Raw genomic sequence first — 20,202 nt, forward strand, 5'->3', positions numbered from 1 at the left:
TATTGAATTCTCTACGGCGGCCCAAGCAACGGGACTTCCAAGGGTTCCGCTCTCATGTCTTAGCTCCGTGCAAGGGAGTTGACGGAGGAATTAACCGTGCAGCTGCCACGCGGGCAGCCAATCGGTGAGAACGAATGACTCGCCGGCCAGGGACCCGGGCGCTGCCCTGTGCTTGGGGACGCTGTCTGGCTCGGGACGTGGCTGCATTTACCTCTCTAATCTGCTCCTGGGATTTCATTTTATCTCCTGAAAGTCAAGCCAAAGGGCCAAGGAGCGGCAGATAAGGAGAGAGGCCTCTTGCCGTGAGATGGCATTGGCGCGGGGAAGGCTTCATGGCCAAACTTGCTGTGTGCTTCATAACAGAGAGCTTTTTTCATCAACGGATCCCATTATCCCCCTGGAGAAACTGAGGCACAGAAAGGGGGAAGTCACTTGCCCAAGATCACCCAGCGGAGCTGGGAATAGAATCCAGGTCTTCTGAGTCCCAGGGCCGCACTGCACCCACTAGGCAACACTGCCCCCTCCCCAGCTTACCAAACTTGGTTTCTGTTCACAGCAGGGTCAGAGGAACCTAAGCGTAGCCACTAGTCCATCCAGTGGCCAGGGCCTGCAAAGGAAGGGGCCACCCCCTAGTGGACAGTTATGGAATGATCTGCCCCGGGGGGCTGTTCTGCTGGTAAGTGGGCCTTTCGCTCGAATCCCGCCTATCCTGTGGGCAGGTTATAGATCCAACAGAACTTTTTTAGAAGAATGGGGATTTCCACACCCCTAGTACCATGGCCCTTCCCACTCTGCAGCTCGGCATTCCACTTGGCTGCTGCCCTCCACCCCAGAGGTGGCTGCATTCCCCTGGACCCCTATGTGGTTTGCAAAGCACTGGATGGAAATGCAGAATATTCCAGGACGAGGGGGGAGACATGCTAGAGAAGCTGCTGCTCTCTAAGGGCCGTGGGCGCAGAGCTCTGCAGTCAGGACTCCGAGGTGTCACCGAATCATAGAATAATCATTCATAGATGGAAGCCAAAGGGGCTGTTCGGCCAGTCACATTCCTTGCTGTAACTGCGCCTGGATATGTTTTTTTTAAAACAGAGGTCTCTTCCCTGCTTCAATTTCCTCTAACGGCAGTGCAGTTCTGCCCACCGTGGGGCGGCCTCCTGCTCTTCGCTCCCAAGGTACGCCATGACCCAGCGGGATTGCTCCAGGGATATTACACGCCAGCCTCCCATTGCTTGACCCCCCTCCCATTCTTCTCCGCAGCACCGGCCGTGCGCAGCGAAGAGGCTGCTGCTCCCAGAGATCAGAGCCCCAGGTTGGAATCAGCGACACCCGGTCGAGTTCGCCGAATCCTCTCAGTCAGATGCGCCCGGGGTTGGCGGGCGGCTCGTCGGTTTCGGCGGCTCCCTGCAGCGTGCCAAAGCTAGTCCGCAATGCTGCACCCAGGGGTGGGGCACTGAGGAGCCATCCGCGGAGCCATTCCAAACGAAATGCCCCCCTCTGCTCAGAGACCCACAGCAGGGCACCACTGGGGTCCCACTGCCAGGCTCAGGATGGAGATGGATCTATCCAGGAGGGCACGGGTAACAGATTGCCCAGCGCCAGGCTCAGTGTCCCATTTGGGTCACACTAACCTGGGTGCTAGCCCAGCACCCTCAGCCCAGCGCACTAGTAACAGGATGCCAGCTTGTAACCCACCAGGCAGCTCTCACGTTCCCAGCCCTGCAGTGCCAGGCCCAGTGCCCACCTTTACCCGGCACCAGCGTCTCCAGCTCTGGCTGGGTCCCTGCTGCGTTGAAACAAGCGAGTGCCCGTCATGCCCCCCTCCCCCGGCCCAACACGAGACGCCCTGGAGCTGTCACCATCCGATGCCCGGTTCCCCGGCCTGACCTGAGCAGTCTGGAAAGAACTGCAGGAGGCTATTAGTAAGCGGGCTGCCGGCTGTCAGTGCCTGTCAGCATTGCATTACAAACCTCTCTGCCCCCGAGGTCCCTGCCGCGCAGCCCTGGCACCGTCCTGGAGCTCTCCTCGCCGTGGGAAAAGCCTGTTTGCTGCGCAGATCAGGTGCCATGTGGACACGTCTCAGCTAGTCAATTCCCTGCCGCTGCAGGGGCTCGGGCATTGGTGCCCCTCAGTGCCACGCAGTCCCCACCTGTGACACACCCCAGCTCAGTCTCATGAGGCCTGAAATGCTTTGGGCTAATGAGCGTCACCGGGCTCAGCATGGGGGTAGCGGGGGACATTTGCGGGCCTGGAACGTAGCTGTGACAATGCTGACGAGTTATCGTATGTATGAACTCAGCACCTGGAAGCCCCAGCCCTGAGCCAGGACCCCATTGCGCTCGGTGCTGTACAAATACAGAGCAACAGACCAGGAGGTCACGCCACATGATGCAATGATCCCTTCTGGCCGGAAACGCTATTCTCCGCATCCCAAATGTTTTCGGTGCTGACTCTAGCCTAGGGTGACCAGATGTCCCCATTTTATAGGGACAATCCCGATATTTGGGGCTTTATCTTATATAGGCTACTATTACCCCCCACCCCCTGTCCCGATTTTTCACACTTGCTGTCTGGTCACCCTACTCTAGCCAGGAGCCATTTGCTTCGGCCCCAGGCTCCCCAGGGGACCGGCGTTAACGTCTCACATGTCTGGAGGTCTGGGCGAGCCAAGCGCTGAGTGCAGAGCAAGCCAGCAGTGCACGAGTGAAATCAAAGGGGTGCTGGAGACATCACACGTGATGCACACACCCCTCCCCTATGGAATAGCCCCCTCGTAAATCACTGCAGCCCCCAACCCCCTATGCATGGCACAAAGCAGACATATGGCAGCAGATGCTGGCTCTGAAGCCATGCCCGCCCATGGCAATCGTGGGAGCGGGGACTCTCACACCCGATGCGGTACAAAAGAGCCGGGGGTAAGAGGAGCGGTCAGGGCACGCACACACCCCACTGCTGCTCCTGCTTGCGAAACCTCGCAGGACAATCAGGGCCACTGGTGATCCTGGAAACAGGCTCTAGAGGAATAGCACCTGAAAGCCGACATCTCTGCAAGCACGGCCCTCTTTGTGCGAATCCTGGTTTGCACCAGTGGATGGGGGAGCCGAATCCAAGCCACAATGTGTGTAGATTGCAATACACGTCTGTGACCAAGGCCTTGCTATACTGGACACAGCCAGTCTAACAGCCTGTCTCCATCCACGGCCAGTCCCAGCTGTCGCAGGGGAAACGCAAGTCACCCCAAAGGAGGCAGTTCGGGGATAACCTGCCTCAGACAAAACCTATTCTACCAGCCCCATTGGTTAGACACTGGCTCAAGCCGTGAAGTAGGAGGGTTTATATGCCTCCCAAGCTGCTGAGTTTTAACCCTTTCTGTAATCCGGATATTCTCACCATCCATATAAATGTCCAATCCTCTTTTGAAACCTGCTAAGCTCCTGGCTTCAGCACTACTTATTGTGGCCATGAGTTCCACAGGCTAATTGTATTTAAAAGCATTTCCTTTTATCCCTATTACATCTCCTTCTTTCCACTGAATGTCCCCGTCTTTGTGTTATGAGCCAGGGCAATCACAAGCTCTGGATTTCCCTTCCTTACACCATTCATTACTTTGGATAGCTCTGCCACGCCCTTTCTTACCTGTCTCCACAATCATTGCATTTGGCCACGGGGCTTGCAGAGGGCACAAGGGTGATGCGGACCAAGCATTTGTGGACTCCACTTTTGCACCAGAGGTTTGTCCCTAGAATCAGGAAGTGACGCTGACTAGGCTCAAAAGTGAAAATGACTCTCGCTGCCCATTGAGAGAAATAGAAACCAGATTCAAAGCGCTGACCTGGGGAAAAAGTCAGGGAGATTTTGGAAATGCTTTCAGCGTTAACAATCTAAGGGATCATTTATAAGCTAAGCCAGGCTGATCTTTATTTTTATATATCCATATGATTTTTGACCTGGCATTGTCCCTTTCCTAGAGAAATAATTAACATCTAAGGTCTGAGCGGGCTGCAGCTGATGAGCAATTGATTTCTCATTGTGTAACACTTATTGAGAATGCACCATTGATCTGGGGATGTTTTACATGGCCAGTTTCACTCCTATAAATATATAATGAACAAAAGGAGAAAAAATATGGGAGTGAGCCTTCTACTCTCAGCTCCCAGAGACGCCTGTCATCTTGCAATCCATGACTCCCTGGCACCTGGCCCTGTGCTCTCACCCAGCCTGGTGCAGTCTTTTCGGTACGTGACTGGCAGAGTTCAACACTCCTTTGCCGAAGTTTGCTGTTGTGCGAAATCCCGTCCCGAAGGCGCGTCTCCTCACAGAGTTCCTGTCCCATCGCCCGCAGAGAGGGTGGGACAGGAATAACTGGGAGCGACCCCACAGTGCTGTGTCCCATTCCCTACAGCGTCTCCTTCTGGGGAATAACCAGGTGCTCCCCGCAACAGCCAGCATGACTCCCCCACTCCCCACAGCACCCCCTGCTGGGACAAGTTGGGACTGGAGTAACTGCTCCTACTCTGCTCCCTGCAGCGCCTTCTGCAGGGAGAAACCTTTGAACTCAACCCTACACTGGCTTCAAATGCCAAGAACCATTAAACCCTTTTATGCTGAGGGGAAAATGGGCTTAAGTCATTTATACTTTCCATTACATTCATATTTGATCAAGTTGTTTTCCTAAAAGGTGATTGTAATCACTTTAAATTCATCTTCCGTCTCTAACCTTTCAAGGCTCATTTTAATCTGCATGTGGGGGTGGGGGAGGGGGGGGGGGTTGGGAAGCCCGTCAGCATTTCTCCTTCCTTTGGCCAGCCCTTCATCTCATTAAAAGAAAATATTACTGCCATAAAACCTCCCTAGCTCCCAGATAAAGAGCCACTCACCCTCTGGGATCTAGGGACTTCCATGTTAGCGGGTGCTGCTTTCATAACCCTGCACTGCTCCAGCTGCTAACATCTGCACTCAGGGAAACAGAAGGAAGGCAGGTTCGTGCCCTGGGAATCCCAGCCCCAAGCAGCGGGGAGAGGAAGATGATCAGGATTTAGCATGGTGAACGCTCCCCCAGCCAGCTAAGGGTGAGAGCTGAGTGTCAGCCCCCCCTCCCCGCATCTCAAGGCAGCCAAAGGCAGGCTCAATTTTCAGGGGAGGGAGGAGCTGCAAAGGTTTCAATCCCTGGGGTGCTGACCGGGTGGCAGAGCTCAGGGGATCTGCCCTGCCCTACAGAGCTTCCCAAGAGCTGGTAAGTTCCAATCAGAGTTGAGGCAAAGTGTGTGTGTGTGAGGGGGTCATGGACCATCTGCCCCATGAGAAATCCTGTCATTTCAAAATCTGTTTTTGTTCTAAATCGGAGGAAAAGTTGAAAAGGTTGAATGGTCCCCCGGAATGGAGATTCCACAAACATTCATTTTGGAAACACCGGATCGGTTCATTTTGGTAAGGACAAGATGAGCTGTGGGGCAGGGCCGGGGGGCGATTTCATTCTCACAATCGTCAAAGCGCTGTATAAAGGCTACCTCAGGAGATGGTAACACTGGTGAAAACTAATGTCTCCCTAGAACCAATGGTTTGGTGCAATCTGCTCAGTCAGGGTCTTGTGTCTTTTGGATCTGATCCTTTCCTGCCAGCACCCTGAATAGCCCTTGACACCCATGCATAGCAAGTGCCATCTGGACTTGGTAGCATTTAACAGCTGCAGCTGGTTACACACGGTGCAAGTGGGGAACCAGCCTCTGTAGGGAGTATGTGCTATGCCAGGCTAGACCTGCTGGTGGCATCCTGATGTCCTCACATCTTCTGTAACCCACATGACGTGCATGCCCTGACGTACCAGGGGTCAGCTCCCCAGCTACTGTGAATTGACGATGCTTTATTAAAATTAGTGGGACTAAGCCAATTCACACCCTACGGCCGGCGCCTGGGCTCTCTGAGTAGCTGCTGTGTGTGAGCTGGAGCTGTGAAAGGGGGCTAAAGACCCGGCTTCCTGGGATCTGTCCTACACCAGAACCCCTGGCTGCTGTGGGAGCAGAGGAAGCGGGGCTATGCAGCTGCAGCCTTGTCCAGCTAGACTGTGAGCTCACCAAGGGAGGGACTGTCTCTCACTGTGGGTTTGTGCAGTGCCTGGTACAATGGGCCCCCCAGCTGCTATAGGAATAGACAGCAGGGCTGGTCAATGAATTTCCTGCTCAGTGTTTTCCTGTTGGAAAATGGGGTTTCGCTGAAATCAAAATGAAACATTTAATTTCAGATCAATAATAAATCTATGCCTGTCTCGGCTTCTGTGGTGCCTCATGGGAGCTGTAGTTCCAGGCATCTCAGTCCCCAGTGTCCTCTATGAGCTCTGCTCCCCAAAAGGACTACACTTCCCATGATGCACCATGATCTGGCTCATGGCTGAGCTGTCACTGTGCCTCATGGGAGTTGTAGTTCCACATCCCTCATGACCCCAGCATGCCCTAGACTACATCTCCCATGATGCATTGTGATCTCTCCCTGTGGCTGAGCTCCTGTGGTGCATCATGGGAGTCCCATTTCATGTACACATTGCCCATAGACATTCTTCAGCGGTTTCCATTCCATGAGACATTTTGATATTTCTGTACTTTGTCTCGATGTCAGAAAACATTCTGATATTCTGGAGTTTCCCACGGGATGAAAATTCCATGTTTTGATCAATTCCAGTAAAGTGTCTGGGCCTGAACCTGCAAGATGCTGAGCACCCCCTGTAGGCCCAGGATATTGAGGGTCAGGATCTTTTACTAGGATCAATGCACTATGCTATGTCCACTCTCTTTGCACCCGGGTTCCCTGTGCTGCTATGCGATTGGGTCTCTGTGCTCTTTGTTGCCATTAGCTGCTGTGTCCTGCCATCGCTCCTTTCCTTTGGATTGAAGTTTTCCACAAATTGCACCAAACAAGAGGAACCTTCATTCCCAACAATCCAAACCTCTCACTCGTTAGTCGGATCCATAGGCAGTGCAACACAAGGGTGGTGGAAGCTGGGAAGCACAATACTCAACTGAAGTATTTTGGGGGCTCTGCGTCCGTTCTCCTGCACACTCGGGGCTGTGTGGGGAGTGAGAGTGGGATTCAGAGATGCTGGAGCAGCTGTAGTCATGCTCAGGATCAGGCTGAGGGACCCAGGTGGGCAGGAATGGGCCCAGAAACAGATAATCCTAGGGTGATCCGGCTGTCCCCCTCCCCTCGCTTAGCCTCCAGACGTCCCCTCTTTCCCCGTCCTATCCCTCCGCAGCCACAGGGATCTCTGCCCCCAACCCACTCACAGTGCAATGCAAAGCACTGCAATCTGGACATTTTTCAATGAATCCACGTTATACACATGTGAACACATCACTGAGGTTCAGGAACCAAATTAGGGACCTCATCGCCTTTCCTGGGCACTAGCAGGTCTAATGGACAGGTGCAGGCTTGCTGCTCATAACTGGGCTCCTAGTTAGGTTCCAGATCGGTGAAGACTGGAAAAAAATATGATTATTTGTCAACAGCGCATTTGAAAAAATGCCCGGAACTGTGTGTGTTTGCAAACAGCCTTGAGCAACTCACCCAGCTTACGTAGCTGGGCAAATAATGAAACTGTCCCCACATCCTCACTCCCATGGGTTGTCAGCAGGGTTTGCATCAAAGATCTGCAGCTCCAAAAGCACAAGCATGTGAGCTGAAGGAATACAATAACTCTTTTAGCTAGTTGCAGTAGTAGGTTGTAACCCTTTCCGTAGACGGGCCACTGAAAGAGGACGCATAACACATTTTAGCAGCATGTTACAAACCCACCATATTGTAGCTGAATCATTAATTAGGAGGATAATGTGAAATTGATCATGTAAATGGTTCCACCAGCTCTGGCTGCTGAAGTCAATGGGAGTGACTCTGGATTTACTCCCACATAAACAAGAACAGAACAGGAACAGCCACACCGGATCAGACCAGGGGTCCACCTATCCCAGCGTCCTGTGTCTGACACTGCTTAGCATCAGCTGCTTGAGAGGATGGCGTGTTCGTTTAGTGTGCTCTACAGAGCCCCCTGCTGAAGAGGTTAACACCCATACAAGGGCAGCTGCACACTCACTTGGGTCTCGAATGCAGATGTGTGTATTGAATTATCTAATGCTTCAAGCTCAATGAGGCGCCCGTTCCCGCTCCCTTTCTTCGTTCACTTCTGCTGCATGTCCCTGTGTCCAAGCCCAGCCTGCCCCATGGGCTTAGAGGTGAACTGCTGAAGTGGACATTCCTACGGCAATCAGTTTTAGTCAATTTTTCTTAACTAGATTTTAAGCTCTCCAGCGATGAGACTGTCTCCTTTTATGTTTACGCAGAGTACCTAGCACAATGAGACCTTGATTGGGGCCCCCAGGAGCTACCGCTGCACACATTAGTTAATTAATTAATCGTGACAATTAATAATTATTTATTTCTGAACATAAATCACAACTGATTTAACTGTTGCTAAGTTAGCTGGATCAGTAACCTCCTAGAGGCCAGGCTCTTATGTTAACTGATGTCTGTAAGGAGCTGTGTGAGTGTGACTTGCTATATTAATGATATTTAATAAATAAGTAATGGTAACAATGATGTTCTTTCTTTCCCACCCTGTGAAATCCTCCATCACTTCCTGATTTACTATGGAAATCTCAGGGTGCTTAAGTATCTGGCACCATCATGGGATGGAGGGACACAGATCTTCCTAAGCAGGAGGTGTTTACTAAAGAAATCGACAGCAGCTATAGGTGCAAATAAACATGCTTCCACACAACTTGAGTTCCAGCTTGGTTGCCTTTGTTTCCCAGGGACCAGATCCTGGAACTCTACATCACAGAGCCATCTAGTGGCTGATTAATATACTGCAAGTAAACCTCCTCATCAGAAATGCACATTCTAGGGTTTCTTTTAGCAAACTGTGAAGTGCCATTGGATTATTAACTACGGCAGATTAAAACCAATGATGGTGGCCAATAGCTCCCCCAGACTGGGCATAAGGGGTGTCCAGTGCCTACATCTAAGCCTACCTCTATTTCCAGCTTAGCTTTCAGTCCCCCTTCAAGGCTGAGGAATCTCTCCTGAGCATCTGGACTTGTCTTTCCTCAAGGAATTCACAAGCTGTTCTTTCAATTAAAAACTCCCTCACACCAAACACTTATCAGGCATTCCCACCGGGCGAGCTGAACAGAATTAGCCCTTACACACCACGTCAACTGGTAGAGGGCAGGCCCGGGATTGGGTTGAGCAATGCCATTAGTCCTCGGCGTTAGCTTTGCGAGAACCCAGCCGCAGAGATGAGAGGCACGAAGGGGCAATCCCTGAGCAGGCCCCGATCCCTGTCTGTTCCCCTGCTGCAGGGGTTTGTGATTGCTGCATGGCACAAAGGGTTAATCTCGCAGAATGGATGCTCTCAAAGGAGCAGGAAACTCCAGCTCCCAACCCCCACCTGCCCCACACTCCTGTAACCTGGCCCCCTGGGCCCCCGTATCTCTAGTGCCTCTAGCTAGCACCCAGAGCAACCTATTGCCTCTTGGGGCTTCTAATTCCCGGGCTAAGGAGCTGCCCGTAGAAGCAGAGGCCCCTACGAACTAAGCGAGTTCAACGGGAGGGTTTTAACAGAGCCTGCTGGGGTTCCCGTTGGATCGTCTCCTGGCCCACTGCCATTCTGCAGGCCCCAGCTGGGTCTCACTGGGCACGGGGCTCCCCACGGCCATCCTGCCCCATGCATTCCCACACGGCACAAAGCAACAGCCCCGGCTTGGCGTCTCCCCAGACACAGGCGCGAAGGGGCAGCGTCCGTGATCAGTGCTCCGTCCAGAAACTCTGCCCCGGCCCTGTTAAACCAGCCAGAGGATCCCAACCCCTGATGGACTCTGCCTCCAAGCTGGCCCCATGCCCCCGTGGGCCGGAGAGCCTCTTCCTGGGAACCAACAGCTTTGCCACTGCACAACCCACCGTCAGTGCCATCCCAGCTGCCAGGGCATAGCTGCCTGTGGTTTGGGAGATGCTTCCCTATAGGGCAGGTTATTGCACACCTCTAGGCTATGGGGTTTCTCACACCGTCCTTGGCAGCACTGTGGGAGACAGGCCACCAGAGCTGGCCAGGCTAATCCCCTGAGTGGGATCTGCCCGGGTATCTAGGGGAGCGTGTGGTGCCCAGATAAGATCTCACTGGGCAGGCAACCTGCCCCCATTGTCCCTGTGTCCTGGAGACTCATGTGGCTGCTTTGGGGATCGGAGCGGTTTAAGGGGAAGGTAGCATCCTCTCCTTCCCCAATTATCAGCTTGTCAGCAAGAGACGTGAGAGGCCTGGGGATAGATCCCTGCTGGGGTAGGCCGGGTGGGTCCTAGGCCCAGGGCACAGATCCCTGATGGAGTCACCAAATGCCCACGTGCTTAAAGAGCCAGCCCCGCACTGGGACCCCACCTAAGCACAGTGCACTGGGCAGAGGGTCCCAGTGAATAGCAAAGCCTCTCCATCCCCTCCCGGCTCTGCTGAGCTCCCAGGCCGGCCGGCTGGAGAGCAGGGGGATGGAGTGGAATTTGGGGAAGGGGATGGGAGTATACCTGGGGAGGGCAGGGTTCCCCAGGTGGCCCATCGAGCGTGGCTGCCTCTGAGCCCCGTGCAGACCGGAGCAGGGCCGCTGCCTGGATGCGAGCGCGAGGAGCTCCGCTCAGGTCTGTTGTGCAGAGATAATGAGCTCTCCTGTGGGCTAACATGCTGAACGGATGCATTCGATCAGAAGGGCCAGTCTATCAGCTCCAACACGTGCAGGCCGGGCGATCGGCGTCCGTGCAAGGCCCTGCACGTGCGCATTGCGTGCAGCTCTGGGCAGTATGTTCAGGGAAGGAGGGCAGCCGGCAAGGTACAGGCACACGCCAAATTTTAAAGGGGAAGCCTGCTGCAAGGAGACCCCACTCACCGGGGATGGATGCCCTCCCTCCTCGGAGTGGGGGATAAGAGACGCAGGATGCGGGTGTGTTCGAGGGTGACCTCCAGGTGTCACTGCTCACACGGTGAGGCTGGCAGGAAATGAGCTTTGGTGGGTCTCGTCGGGGACGGATGGACAGCTGGGGGTATGTGCGGCTAGGCAGAGAGACGGGGCTCTCCTGGGAGAAATGTGAGCTGCGTGGGGGAGGTGAGACAGGGAACTCCACACCGGGATTATGATTTAAAAAGCCCAACCCAGATCCCGAGCACATGCGGGCCCTGAAGTTCTCCTATCGCCCCAAAAAAACTCAGCATCCAAACGCTCCAAACTACCAGCATGGAGAGAGGCTGTTTCCTGGAAGGATCCCCTCCATGGCAGCCAGCCAGATGTGCTGGCGGCTGGATGTCAGTGGCCTGACAGTGGAAAACTCAACCAGTGGCCTGGTAGCTAATGCAACGCAGGCAGGTCTGGGGCAGGGGAGCCCCCAGCTGATGCCAAGGGGCCAGGGCGGGTGTTTTTTTTTACTGACCCCTGTGATCTTTCCATGGGACGACCCTGCATGCAGGAGGGAGGCAGCCAGACTGGGCTACTGCATTCCCAGGGGCCTGGGGGCAGGTCTCCTCGCCCCCTGCACCTCTGTGGGCCCTAGAGTGCTGGTGCATCTGGTGAGGGGCAGCCGGGCGTTACGAGGCACAGAGCGGAGCAGCCCTGGGCCTGGGGAACCCGGGTACCCCCTCCCCGTGCCTCTGTGGGGATAACAGGGCTGACACAGTCATGCTAATGGGGAGTTTAAGTGTAAGAAGTGAGCAAAAGTTTCAAAAACGTCATCACAACCTGCGACAGCAAACGCTGATGGGGAAACGTGCCGAAGAGAAACCGGGCTAGTCTGAACCGAAAAGGCCACGTTGTGGTCCACGGAGTGTTGAACTTACGCTGATGACAAGCAGGGGATGTGGAACTGGAAATTAATGACCCAAATCTAGTCTGTCAGACATCAGGCCTAATTGGGGGACAAAGCAACAAGGGGCTGGGCTATTCTGCCCATCACAGCCTTCTTGGGCTCCAAAAGAAAGAGACGTGGGGAGCAAGGAACAGGGAGAAGAACAGACAGAGGCTACTGGAGAGAGCTTCCAGGCCCCCCATGTCCTGGGACCCTGGACCCTCTTCGCTCTAATCTAGGGGCATGGCCCGGCGAGCGCAGGCCAGACAGAGGGACCCAGATGACAGCAGCACCCCGACCAGCTCTAGCTGAATCCCAGCTGCCCCGGGATGAAACAGGATCGGGCTGTAACAGCAGCTCCAGCCCAGCTCAGCTCGCTTCTTCCCTTTCCCCGCGAGGACAACTGTCACCAGCTTCAACACCATCGGCCAGATGATCAGACAAGGGGCTTTTCCCTTCTAACGCTCTCTCCCGCTGAAGGGGAGGAGACCAAGGGATGAGGTGACAATGAAAAGCCTGATGGAACGCTTCCCACTGCCAAGGCTTTCGCTGCTTTTCCTTCTTCTCTGGATCTTTAAGAACCGGTTCCGAGGCTGTTTCATGGTGTGTTCGCCATGGGTCAGAGCAGGCCAAGCTGTCTGGACGCCACACCCCAGACCTGGTGTAACGCTGGACAGTGTCTGGGTTACGGTAACATCTGTGGCCCATTTAGTCCATCTAAATTAATGCAACACCCCTCCAGAGCCCTTGGCCTAGGAGGTGGAGACAGGTCTTTCTTCAAGGCCAACCACTTTGGGGGCTGCCTCAGGGCAACACGAGACCCCGCTTCTCTTCCCACCCTGCAATGAGCCACAAACGCTGCCCCCACCCCTGCAATGCTCCTGGACGCAGAATGGGCCTAGCCAGCCAGTGCCAAGGGCCGTGTCGCAGCGGACGGATACAGACCGCCACGGTCAGGCCCCTCAGAGGGGCGCCGCAGCGAGTGAGTCATGGAGTCTGGGGTCGGAAGGGGCCACCAGATCTCTTGTCAACCCGCGTGGAGCCCAAAGGCAGCCCCCTGGAGACTAAGCCACGGTGTGCCGGAGGCAGAGAACGCGAGGGAACGAGGGACACCAATGCCGCGGCAGGGAGCTGACTAGGTGAGACGCGTCCAGAGGATCCCAGCAGATGACCCGCGCCCCAGACTGTTGAGGAAGGCAAAGAACCCATCCTTGCCAACCCGAGCAGGGGGAAATCCCTCCCGACGCCGTGGCTCGGTCAGACCCTGACGTCGAGACAGAGAAGGGGGAGTGGCGAGGCGCTTACCTAGGCAGTGCGCCGTCTATCTTGGCCACGTCGACAGTGGCTGTGGAGTGCTTCCCGCCCATCAGCAGCTCAGAGTTCACCAGCCACTGGAGGTTCCTGGATTTGGTGTTGACGAGGTTGACGCCCTTCTTGGCCTTCACCCTGCAGAGCCGGAGAGGAGAGCAAGGCTCACGTCCGCACGGCCGCCTGCCAGCGGCCACACACGGCGGGAACGGCACCGGGGGGAGGGCCATCGGGTCCCGGAGCACTGTCCCTCCCCCAGGGAGCGCGGCGGACAATGTTGCGGCTACTGGCCAGTATTCAGCTGGGGGAAGCTAGTAGCCATTAGGGTTAGAGGTAGGCCACCAGACTGGAACTCAGGAAAGAGGCGTTCTCTGCCTCAGTTTCCCCACTGGCAGACGGAGGTGATACTGCGTTTCGAGGTTAGTGTGAGAGAGGTGTTATTCAGGGGCTATGAAAGCCAGGCCAAATCTCGCCCAGCCTGGCAGTGACTGAAGGTGGCTAATACTGTATTACTCAGCTTTGCAGGGCCTTATTTCAGCTAGTCTGACCCGTTGCATCACCCCGGCCAGAGAACCTCAGCCAGTGATTCCTGCATCCAGCCCGTATCTTGCAGTCGAGCTAGAGAACGTCTGCGCTGGCCCGGCTTTGCGTGTGCATGTGGTGCCCGGGGGCCGAGGCAGGCTAGGGGGCAGCCCGGAGAGATAGTTCAGTGCACTGCGGTGGTGCAGGGGTGAAGGATGCTGCCTACGGGTCTGGGCAGGGTGTGTCCTGACTGTGTTGGTGTGAAAGGGAGAGACTGGCCCACACAACGGATAACAGACTTACTGCTGCTACCAGCTAGGAAAGGTCTCCTTGAATTCAAGCGGGCGAGTTCTGCGTGTGTGGAAGCAACGGGCCCAAGGTCCCAGCCTGGGGGCGGGCGATGTTCGCAGCAGTGGTGTCTGCAGCTCTCAGTTGTGAGGATGCGGCACCATGTGCTACCCAAGGTGCAGTCATACCCCAGGGCACACGGGGAGTCTGGGGAAGGACAGGGGTCTCTCGAGGGCCAGGCTACAGCCCTCACTGCGGGACACTCCTTACATTGTTATTGTAGGGCTGCCCGGGCAGACGGGGCTGCGTGCACCAAGGTTTATTTCCAGGCAAGCCCTGGGGGATGGCTCCCTCCTTCGGACGCACCGCGCAGGTCCAGGGCAGTCAGCGGCAAAGCAGACTCCCTGCCCCGCCCTCCACCAGCCCTGGGCCCATCCTCCCCTCGCCACCCTCCCTCGGTGGGACTGCAATACAGAGGCCCGCAGGGGGACTCGGGGGTCCCTGACTGCCAATTACAGCCAGCGGCGGTGAGCGGTTCTGTGGCCTGCTGGGACCTGGATCAAGGACCCCCGACCCCAGCTCATCGCCCGTGGGATGCCGGAGAGACTTTCACCAGCGCAGACCTGGGAGAAAGGGGCGCTGTCCCACTACCAACGGGCAGAGAAGGCAGCTCCCTCTGCAGCTCAATCCCCCGTCCTCTGCTGTGCTTCCAAGGAGATTCCTACAGTCTGTTCCCCTCGCTGTCCCTCCCCTCCCGCGAGGCCCTGACAGGACGGGAACCGAGCGAACGAAACCCAGATCAGTGAACTCCCAGCAAGAGAGCCGCTGTGCCGATGGGCCCCGGGAAGCCCGCAGCGGCGCGATGGCTTGGGGTGGTGTTATTAGGAGGGTGCATTGAGAATTTAGCTGGTGGGGATGGTGCTCCCTTTCCCATCTCTTTCGCATCGGGCTCTTTCGTTTACAAATGTCCTGACCAGCCGTGCCCATCTTTGTACCATTACATCAGTGGGATATCACCAAAGAGAGGGATCAAAGTTCAGGCTCGAATCAAGGGCTCAGTGAACCAGGAGCTGTCACCACAGGGCTCTGGGCACCTGGCTTATGCTTTTCCACAGCTCTGTGGTGCCATGTCTGTCTGGAACCCAATTCCAAGGCAGTCTCCAAGCACAATGGTGTATCGGGGCATGATGGGCAGGCCTGGCTCAGGGCTGGCATGGCAGGGGCCAGGGGTAAGGAAGGAGGGGCCCTGGCAGATCTGGGATGGGGTGGGTGGGGGATAGCGGGAAGCTGCAGGCCAGCGCTAAGGGACATCAGCTGTGCGGTCTTGGGATCCAGACCTGGCTAGCAAGGCACGGCTCTCCAGGTCGATGAGGCCACAAATCCTTCTCTTTCCCAAGCGCTGAACCCAGACCAGGGCAGGCGTGGTGGCGGGGCCCCCCAAGGGTGCTGCTGAAGGGAGAGTGGGCAGGGCAGGAACTCCAGGCTCGGACTGGCTGGGAAGGAAGCCAGGAAGTGTGATGCCCGTTCTGGGACTAGGGAAGGGCGTGATGCCAGCATGCTGGGCTCCATGTGCCAGACGCTGAGCGCTCCCCTGGGGGGGCTGCGGGAAGGTGCTCAGCGCCTTGCAGGATGACCGTGCACGGCAGGGTCCTGTTCTGAGTCTAGACTAAATGGATCTTCACCCTACACCTCTATCCACACCCTCCTGCCAGCAGCTGGTCCCAACCCTCCCCCATACAGCCACCCTGCTTGCCCATCACCCTGCCCACGTGGCTGCCCGCCCCGCTATGATCAGTCCCTCTCCCCGTCCCAGTGCCAGCTCCCCCTCCTCTCCACCGCATGGGCTGTATGCCCTGGGCAGCCGGCCGTGTATGCAGGCCCCGTACCCAGTCCCCGTTCCCCCCCTGCCAGCCTCCTAAAGCCCTGCCCACCCTTCCCCTCCAGTGCCCTACTGCTCTGCCACCCCGCCCCCTCCAGCACCCACCCACCCACTGCAGCACTCTCTGGCCACGCCCACTCTGGACCCCACAGCTCCACCCCCACTCCCCTCTCCTGCAGCACCTCACGCCCCCATCCACCCCCCGAACCCATCCAGCCTCCTAACCCACGGGAGTTAGGCACCTCAAACGCCTTTCCAAACCTGGGAGAGCTCACTGCCCTGGCTGCTGAAATGCAGCCCGCTCTGGGGTGGGCCACGGCAGCAATTTGCCAGCCGCTCAGGGCAAGCACCGGGCGCAAGCACAGCGCCTCCTAGCGGCAGGCTGGAGCGTCGGCTCGGCGCTCAGCCCGTGGCTGCAGAGGAGCGGTCAGCGTGCTCTTCCCCGGCCACGCGGACGTACCTGAGCGTGAAGTGCTCCACGGTGGAGTTGGCCAGTAGGTAGAGGAAGATGCTGAGCACCTCGCCCGGCTTGAGGGGCTTGTCCGGCAGGCGGATAAAGATGTTGCCGTCCAGCCGCTGCTCCTGCATCCGCTGGGTGGGCGGGGGCGGGAAGAGGCTGATGCTGCCAATGCGCAGCAGGGGGTGCTGCGTGGGGCCCTCGGTCCGGGCAGCGCCGCCCCCCCGGCGCGGGGACGTCTCTCCGGGGCACTCCCCGGCCCCGTCGGGCGCGTGCAGCGTATAGTACAGCTCGGCCTGCTGGCTCTCGCCGCTCAGGTCCAGGGCCTCCGGCGCCTTCCTCCTGCCCAGGGGCACGGCCGAGGGGCCGAACCAGGCGTGGGGCAGCTCGGCCTGCACCAGGCAGGTGGCCAGGCTGCCCTGCAGGCGGCAGGAGCTCTTGATCTCGCGGGCCTCGCGGAAGGCGTGCAGCCGGACACAGGGCAGCCGGTCGGTCACGTCGAAGTCGTCCCAGTCCCGGCCCGCCACGTAGAAAAGCACCTGGACCACGGGCTGGCTGGCCAGCACCCGCGGCTGGATGATGAAGGCTCGCACCTTCCAGTTGACGGTGAGGCGGTCGGGGATCTCCAGGGTGCTGGAGGGCTGGAGCTGCTCCTTGGGCAGGACCAGCCCGGTGCTGAAGGGCCCCAGCGAGACGTTGAGGACGGGCAGCTCCTTGGTCTGGAAGACGACGAAGGGCTCGGAGCGCTGCAGGGGGGCGCTGGCGTTCCCCCCCGTCCCCACCCCCGTCTCCTTCAGGAAGAAGGCCAGGCGGGTGTTGGAGAGGCGGTAGCTCACAGGCAGGGTCACGGCTGCCGTGGGGGGCCAGGGCTCCGGGGGCTCCGAGCTGGGCGCCGGCACCTTTCCCTGGGCTGGAAACGAGACAGAGGACAGGGCGGGTTAGGGACAGGACAGAGTGCTGAGCGCCCCGTGCATTGCCGTCCCCCAGCAGCCAATGGGCCCAGCTGCCCCCGCCGCCCCTCACCCACCCCTGCTGCCAGCCTCTACCACTGTCCTGCACCCGCCACGTACCCCCATGTCTCCCTCACACACCCCCACGCTGTCAGCAGCACTGTGACCGCGCCTTTCATCCACCAATCGCAAAGTGCTTTACAAAGGAGGCCCGTATCATTATCCCCATTGTACAGATGGGCAAACCAAGGCACAAATGGACACCAGCTCAGGAGCCAGCCTGCCATCTCTGCTGGATTCCATGCCGGGTTTATACCCCCCCTGCAGTCTGTGTGGCGAAGGGAGCGCTGCCTTGGGGCACCTCCAGCACTAGCATCCAAAATTGCAGCCAGGGCACAGAGGCAAAGCTCTGAAGGGCCCAGCGAATGGGATCCCCTCAGTACGATACCTGTACAATCCCCTGGAGTCCCAGCTCCAGGAGCCCCTGAAGTGCTGAATATCTGCACAACTCCCTGAGGCACGGGGACCCTCCCGGGAGACCCTCCGCGGTTTGTCACTGTCTATAAGCCACTGGCCAGTTTTACCATGCCAGCCGACCCCCTGGCAAACGGCCCCGTCCATCAGACCATTGACAGCACGGGGCAGTTTGCTGTGGGGACAGCGAGGTCGTGAGTGTGTGTGTTCACATGTTTTTTATTGGGGGAGATGAAAAAGCTCCCACGCTGATTCCCAAACTCCGCTCTTCACCGCCAGAGCTCTGCGCCCCAGGTCTCAGCGCGGGCTCTGGGAGGAAACACACTGGACACCGCGGGGACACACCGACTGGGAGATAAACCGTGGCAAAACTGCATTCTGAAAACCACAAGGAGAGACTGGGGCCCATTCGGGGAGATGCCGATCTCCACCAGAGCTGGTTCAGAGCCCCCAGATTTTGCCAGACAACCCCCCAGAGACACAGAATGAAAATGCAGCGACGAATTTGGATAGGGTAGGGAATCAGACTGGTAATCAAGACTGGATTTCTACAGCACCCCAGAATGGGATCCTGGCCCCTGACTCAGGCTGCTTGGCGTTACCGTAATACTCCTAACAAATAACATACAGCACCCAGCACAATGGAGTTGTGGTCCATGGCTGGGGCTGCTAAATGCTACTGCAAGCTAAAGAACAAGAAGGCCCCGTCAATTCGGTGGGGAGCTAGATCTAAATTCTGCAGCAGGCCCCTGGATCCTGCCGCCTCTGGCAGACTAGGGATTTGGGGGAAGCTTTGCTAAAATTAGAGGAGTTTTTAATGAAGCAACTATGTAAATAAACAGCACGCTCAGCCCAACAGCCCCTGAGAGTGTTCCTTTGATCTGCGAGGCAATCTGCTTTGCACTGATCTTCCCTTTCCCACTGTGAGGGGTCAGGGGGTGGCGCTGGCAGCTCCAAGCCACAGTCAGAAGGCAGCTGGGAGGTTGGGCAGCTGGGGAGGAGGCAGTGTGGGGGTTGGGCACCAGAGGAGGTGGGCTGAGGCAGTTTGGATTTGTGGGAGAAGCGCAGGAACTGCCAAACTGGGCAGCAGTGCGACAGAGAGCAATGTGGTCCTTTAAATGGACATCGGTAGGTTTCAGAGGTAACACCCCCCATTGAGACGAGAGGAGCGGTTCGAACTGCAGCTGGGTGGAGAAAGGCGGTGCTGTTTGGCAGGAGGATTTTGATGTTGCAAAACCTGGTTTCCTTCCGATTTGGAACGAAACAGAAAAACTTCAGAATTCTCCGCAAAAGGGAATGGAGCAGAGGACGCCGGGAGCTGGGGTTGCGGAGGAGCCAGCACTCCCAGGGCTTCCAGGCTCCCCAGCATCCTGCCTGCTGACAGGGAGCTGGGACCGTGGAAGCCTTGACTGGGCTGGGGGTGTAGAAGCCCTGGGAATCCTGGGAACCTTGGAGCTAGGGAACCGGTGCTCCCAGACTCTGTCAGCCCACCAGGCAGGCCGCTGGAGCCGGGTGAGCAAGCTGGCAGGGAAATCAAGCACGTTTCGGACAGCCTGTCTGGGCTCTGACAAACTTGTAACAAAGTCGAACCACGAACCGCTTCCATGGCGACAAATTGGCGTCCTCCGACGGCCGCGAATTTCCAACCCGCCTGCCAAGCTGCTGGGGAGGCTGCCTGCAGACTCAGGCAGATGTCGCGGCACCAGGACACGCTTTCAGGCTTGCCCAACCGCGAAGGGGAGGCACAGAAGGTGAGGTCTGTCAGGGAGTATAAAGCCAGGTAGCACCATTGAAATCAGCTGGGATCGGTGGGGCTGCTTCACACTGGCGGAGGTGCGGGCCTGTTGTGGTTTTTCAAGTGAAAGCTCGAACTGGGGAGCTAAGTCCCCAGCCAGGGAATGGGGGAGGAGGGGTCCAGCAGGCTCGGCTCCACTGGGGGGGATGGCTATTCCCTTAGCGATGGGGAGATTGGAGTCTCCACGAGGCAGTCCGGCCCCACCGCCCTGGGGTGAGCTCACTCTGCAGCACCTGGGAACACGGCTCCTGGGCCCAGGTCCCGGCTCTGAGCAGCGCCCTGGAGAGAGCTCGGCAGCCTGGAGAGGGAGGGGGCTAAGGCATCAGCCCCAATGCCAGGCAAGGAGTTCTGGTCATGGGTGTCACCGTTCAGGGCACCTCAGGGATCCAGCAAGGCCCTCATCCTTCCAGCTGCCAGACCCCATAGACACAACCCCACTCTGCTGGGTGCTGTAGGTTTCTCAGGCAGAGACCCACAACTCCCTCCCTTCTCCCTGCGGTATTTCCAGGCTTCCCAGCTCCCTGCCTCTTTCAACCTCTTCCCTGCTTCCCCCCAGGGCGTTGGCTCTGAGACCAGGCTGGAGGCTCCCTGGGAACCTGGCCCCCCTCTTCCGTACCCAGCCACTCGCCCGGCTGCGATTCCAACCAGACCCCAGCGCCGAGCTGCCTCTGTC

At 57.3% G+C, this 20,202-nt stretch overlaps 1 protein-coding gene across 1 annotated transcript in view; it reads right to left on the minus strand.

The window, feature by feature from the left end:
- TMEM132E (transmembrane protein 132E) overlaps positions 1-20,202 on the minus strand; it is a 227,138-nt gene that overhangs the window by 26,429 nt on the left and 180,507 nt on the right. The window contains exons 2-3 of the mRNA XM_043531357.1: positions 16,314-17,220; positions 13,162-13,302 (exon numbers count right to left, since the gene is read on the minus strand). Of these exons, the coding sequence (XP_043387292.1) occupies positions 13,162-13,302; positions 16,314-17,220 (1,048 nt within the window). The remainder of the gene's footprint in view (positions 1-13,161; positions 13,303-16,313; positions 17,221-20,202) is intronic.

The sequence above is a fragment of the Chelonia mydas genome, chromosome 17, assembly GCF_015237465.2.
Source record: "Chelonia mydas isolate rCheMyd1 chromosome 17, rCheMyd1.pri.v2, whole genome shotgun sequence".
Taxonomy (NCBI): Eukaryota; Metazoa; Chordata; order Testudines; family Cheloniidae; genus Chelonia; species Chelonia mydas.